At 48.1% G+C, this 5386-nt stretch overlaps 1 protein-coding gene across 5 annotated transcripts in view; it reads left to right on the top strand.

The window, feature by feature from the left end:
- Positions 1–5386, top strand: part of LOC111644421 (mitogen-activated protein kinase kinase kinase kinase 4-like) — a 32691-nt gene that overhangs the window by 22727 nt on the left and 4578 nt on the right. For 2 of the 5 annotated variants that reach the window (XM_087170162.1, XM_087170159.1), the window contains 8 exons: positions 17–304; positions 912–1012; positions 1151–1278; positions 1511–1605; positions 2453–2631; positions 2832–2961; positions 3351–3656; positions 4949–5066. In XM_087170162.1, the coding sequence (XP_087026288.1) occupies positions 17–304; positions 912–1012; positions 1151–1278; positions 1511–1605; positions 2453–2631; positions 2832–2961; positions 3351–3656; positions 4949–5066 (1345 nt within the window). The remainder of the gene's footprint in view (positions 1–16; positions 305–911; positions 1013–1150; positions 1279–1510; positions 1606–2452; positions 2632–2831; positions 2962–3350; positions 3657–4948; positions 5067–5386) is intronic. The other 3 variants (XM_087170163.1, XM_087170161.1, XM_087170160.1) reach the window with 3 other exon arrangements.

Genomic DNA, 5386 nt, shown 5'->3' with positions numbered 1-5386 from the left:
CCTCACTCCCTAAAAGGTCCAGTGGTCCCACCTGGCTGCTCTAAAAAGCAGCAACAGCGCCGCCCCCTCTCCTCCTCCTCCTCCGCCGCCCGTGGTCTCTCGCTCCCAGTCCTTCAGCGAGCCCGGCGGCGTGACCTCTAGCTTTGCACAACTCCACCTGCGTTCCCAGGACCCCCACCATCACCACCACCATCATCACCCATCGCCCGCACGCACTGACCCCCAGCCCCAACCTCCCCTCCACCACCCTCAGGCCCAGACTAGGGCCGAACACCAGGCCAGCAACGAGGAGGTGCCTCCCAAGGTAAGGAGTTGATGAGGGCCTCCCGTCCCCACCCTGTCCTTGACTGCTCCCTCCCTCCTTCACCTCCTCTCATGCCCGTCACTGATCATGCTCCACCCCAACCTGTCTGTGTGTGTTCCCCTTGCTGTGTTTCAGTCTCATTCGTTCAACATCACCATTAAACACTGATATATAAGTTGTAATAAAACTAAACGAGGAAACTTTGCACTTCCAGGCCAGTAAATAACATTAAGAGGTAAAATATTGATCAAAATGCAGCAATTATGTTACACAATACGATGAACAGCGCATTCCTCCAACCTAAATTCATTCTGATGGGGGTGCTGGTGCTGGAGAGCTTCAACTCAAACTTTCTCAGAGTACTCAATAGCTATGGATTAAAAGATGCTTTTATAATTCACTGTTCAAAGTGACAGAGTGAATGTAGGGCAGATATCAGGATTATGTGATGTGATGCTCTTCTGGGGTTCCTTTTTCTTTTTTCTTTTTTTTTTTTGTCTTGTGCAACTTTGAGTTCTTGTTGTAGACGAACTGTAATCCAAATGTTTTGCTCATGCTGAATACATATCTGCCGCTGTATGAGGACCTCTGAATCTGTCTCCGCCAGGTGCCAGTGAGGACAACATCCAGGTCTCCAGTACTGTCGCGCCGAGAGTCCCCTCTGCCGTCACAACCTGGCAACCAGGGCGTACAGAGGAGCGCTGGCGGGTAAGTAAAGGAGACCTCTGAAAGGATTTCTGCACTTGGGTTCTGTCGTTGTTGTTTTTTTTTAAGGCATAACCATACGGTGGCAAGTCCTGTACACTGTGTATTTACCACTTAATGAGACTTTGTTCCTCGTGGCAGTAACGTGGAGCAGCGCCCGCTGTGGGACCGAGTGGAGAAGCTGCAGCCTCGGCCCGGCAGCGGCAGCTCCTCTGGCTCCTCCAACTCCAGCTCCCAGGCCAGCCCTGGAGACCGCTTCAGACCACGCTGTGAGTCCCCTGGTACTGTACACGGCTGCATTTCACTGACTCTACTAACTGCTTATTAGGGTCATCATGATTATTACAGTAATAACACCATTCTCACTCAAATACTATGCTGAGCTGTCTGCTCATGCTGAGCTGTTTCTATACGGGCGATTGAAGGTTCCTTTCAGCCTGCTCTCCTGGCGCCGTTCTGTTTCTCCCACACTAACGCTGCTTCCTTTTGTTCCCCTCGAAGCTTCCTCCAAGTCTGAAGGATCGCCTCTCCAGCGGCCTGAAAACATTCCCAAAAAACAAGATGAAAAGAACCTCGCCAGGCCTACTCGACCAGCTGTAAGTCCACTGCTGCCAGAGTGCTGGTTATCATTGTATGATGCTGAATAGGTGAAAACTTTTTTTTTTTTTTTTTCCACTTGTGTTTTCTCTTATTTCCTACTACTCTTATTATTCAACCACCTGATGTGTGCAACATCTCATGAATCCAATGGTTCGCGATTGTTGGGGAAACCTCTTAGGGTGATGTGGTAAGCCTATTAAATGAGATTAATCACACCTATGCCATGCTTGCACCATTGCCCCCCTCCTCATTGCATTATATAGTAAAGTGTTGTGATAAATGAGCTGGTTCTCCTTTGTGAGGATCAATGCGATAATTCATTTCAGTTCCGTCATTCTCTGCCTGTGATGTGATCGCCTTCTGCTGGCGTCTTCCCTCATGCCTGCACACTTCTTTCTGAGTTTACTGCTTGTCGTCGATAAAAATGCACCTGGCACTGGAGGGGTTAAACCCTCTGCAGAGGCTTCCTGAGCCTGGATTTTAGTGCAACCACATTTGAATGCAAACACACTTCTCCTGTTTCCTTGTACTTGTCAGAATGGCTCCTAATCTCACCTGGCTTTGTCGCTGGATAAACTGTGGACCATTTGTTATTGAACATTTCGGGGAAATATTCCTCCTCCCTTTCTTGCTTGTCACTGACCTTACAAGATTGCATTAGTCCAACAAGCAGAGGAGAGCATGGTTACAGTGCTAAGGAGTAACACTTGGCAAAAAACATAGATTGCAAAAACACTTTAAGTGGGGAAAAATGTTCTACTCCAAGTACCTAGAGATTTAAGACAAGAAAAACCTATATACAAAGTAATGACTCGCATTTTTCTTCATTACTGTTCCTTTCAGGACCTGACTGCTCTGGCCAAGGAGCTCCGTGCTGTCGACGATGTGCGGCCTCCCCACAAGGTCACCGACTACTCCTCCTCAAGCGAGGAGTCGGGCACCACAGACGAGGACGACGATGAGGAGGTGGACCAGGAGGCGGGAGAGGAGTCCACTTCAGGAGCTGAGGACTCCAGAGCTGGGTAGGTAGACGCCTGATGATGATGTTGTTGGACCACGGTTCTCGCTGTGTGTGTCCCGTTCTTCTGCGCTCATTAAAAATGTGTCAGTCACTTCTTTGTAATTTCCTCTTTTAAGTATAAACATTATTAAAAATGTCCCATCAAAGTGCTGCATGGCTTTTCTGCATGACTGTTAACACTGGTCTGGTTATGGACATCAGATATTCCCATGGCTTCTACAGGAGGCTGAGTAACGGGGAGACGGAGTCCGCTAAGACCATGCTGGTCGAAGACTCCGAGAGCGACCAAGCCTCCACGCCCTCCAAGGACGGCACGCTGGTCATCAGACAGGTAAGAGGAAGAGACCGACTCACTGGCACGACTTCCTGTCACGTTAGAGGCTTATTGTGCTCGCATATAGTTGTTAGAAATGTCATTGTCCTTTTTTCTTTGTCCAGTGTCATCGTCCACTCATTCTCCACCATTTTTCCGTTTGTGTTTTAAATTTCAGCCACTTGCTGCTTCACATTTTACATGTACAGATGGGGAATCTTATCAGATTGTTGTAGGTTAAATTTAATCCGACATGCCACAGCAGTGCTGGTCCCCAAAGATGAATTTAAAGAACATGTTGTCTGATCTTGTTGTGAATCATGAGACTAAGCAGTCAAAACGTACAGCTCCTCCTCCTCCTCTCCACCTGCTTGCTCCAGCCCAAGTGTGCCTGTTCTTGCTTCCAGAGCGCCGTTGACATAAAGCGGTCGGTCAATCTCTCATCCTCATCCTCCTCCTCTTCCTCGGCTGGCTCTGGTCACGGCCACGGCCAGCCGCAACCCCCCGGCCACGGCCTCCCAGAGAAAAACGGCTTTGCCGGCCGCATACACCTCCTACCAGACCTTATCCAGCAGAGTCATCACTCCCCTTCCTCTACCACAACCATCCCTTCCTCCTCCTCCTCCTCCTCTTCCTCCTTCCCCTCATCATCTAGCCATGCCAGTCCTGCCATGTCCCCACAGAACCCCCTGGACAAGCTCACTACCATAGAGGTATGTCATCCTCACATCACAGAGGCAAACAACTAAGGAGTGGACGGTTGTAGGTGTACAGGCTTCGACAGGCTTCAAAAAGCAGTTGCAAATGTTTGTTTTTATCCAGCTTGAGTCCAGGATTGTCGAGGATCGACTGTAGGGTGTAGAAGTTTCCCTCAGTAGAAGAATATTGCCACTTTTTATTGTCATCCTCTGCCTGGACACGGAGCTAGGTAAAATAAACTATTTGCAAATGCTCTTTTTCCTCTAGTTATTTTAAGGAGGTTTGGATAACATTGACTTCTGTACCTATCCAAGTCTGTACATACCCACCGTCCAGCCCTCGATTGTTGGTCTGAGCATCTCTGCACCCTATCCTGCCGCCCTCCACCCTCTGTGTCCTGCTGGCTTCACTCTGGCTCTCCTCGCTCTGCCCCCTTCTGGCTTGGCTCTGACACCTCTGCTTCGAGTCTTCTGAGCAGGGCTGCAAACCTCCTTTCCCTCCTGCACTTCGCTGCTTTGCACTGCGCCCGCTGCTAACACTGGCGCCCCCTGGTGGTGGAACCCGGTCAGGGCACGGAGGAAACTAAAACTGGAGCTTCTCTGGGTGAACTACAGTCAACCGTGTCGTAGCAGGATAACCACGACACAGCCACTTTTTAGTAGTTGTAGCAGTGTTGGGTGACGGCATGCCTGGTGTGGTGTTCGGGGTGAAATGACCATATATTTCCATTTTTAGACAAACATGCACTGCCTCTTTTTGTGGTGTGAGACATAACTCTGCAGGAAACAACAGGCATCTTGGGTGGTGGACTTACAATTCTCCTGTTTGCGTGCTTCACTTTTTCTTCCTCTTAACACCTCACAGCAGCAGCTCATGCTTGGATCACTTCTCATTTCCCTAAACGCTCTTCTTCTCATCTCACATGTTGTTTTTTTCCTCTATAACATGTCTGTCCGCGCTCGCTTCAGAACAACTAACGTAACTGCACGTTTGATTTGTGATAAACCCTGAATTTCATCGCCAACTTTGTATTACCAGATGTTTGTGTCATGACAAATGGAGTTTGATTGAGCCGTGTTATGAGCCCCCAGAGGCAGAGCGGTAATTCATGTGCTCAGGACTGAGGAGGCCTGTTGCCAATGTAGAACAATCATAGTCACTTTTAAGTACCAATCGGTTTAGCAAATCTTTATCTCATGGATTGGACCAAAGTCCTAATAAATAATCGGTTTAATTTAAAAGTTACCGAAGTCGGAATACTCTGAAGTCTCTGTTTGTTTTTCTAAATGTCTTCAATCTCTCTCAGTCCCAGTCAGAGAGCAACTCCATGTCCAAACACAAGTCCTCCTCGTCCTTCACTCCCTTCATCGACCCACGCCTTCTCCAGGTCTCTCCATCCAGCGGCAGCTCCCTCAACAACATGGGTAATTAAAAACTATGAAGGTTCTTCTGTTCCCTGATGACAGAAACATGTGTTGTTTTTTCTCTGAGGGAGTTTTTATGAGCAATAGCTTCTTCCCCCACACATTTTTTCCATCATTGATAAAGAAATAATGTTGAAACATTTGAGATGAGTCAAGGTGCACACTGAGCATTACAGCACGTACTGTCTATTACAATATGTCTTGGAGAGTGAATTTAATAAACTGAAGAGCTGCATGAAGATAAATGTGTTCATTAACAATTTAATAACATGGTGGTATCCTGTCTGACATGTACCGACTCTGTTACCCCCACCCCCCCA

The sequence above is a fragment of the Seriola lalandi genome, unplaced genomic scaffold (assembly GCF_002814215.2).
Source record: "Seriola lalandi dorsalis isolate HSWRI2012SDOR001 ecotype SW California unplaced genomic scaffold, Sedor1 jcf7180002054933, whole genome shotgun sequence".
Lineage (NCBI taxonomy): Eukaryota > Metazoa > Chordata > Actinopteri > Carangiformes > Carangidae > Seriola > Seriola lalandi.
The sequence above is the reverse complement of the archived record's forward strand: the minus strand, read 5'-3'. Positions and strand labels throughout refer to the sequence as shown.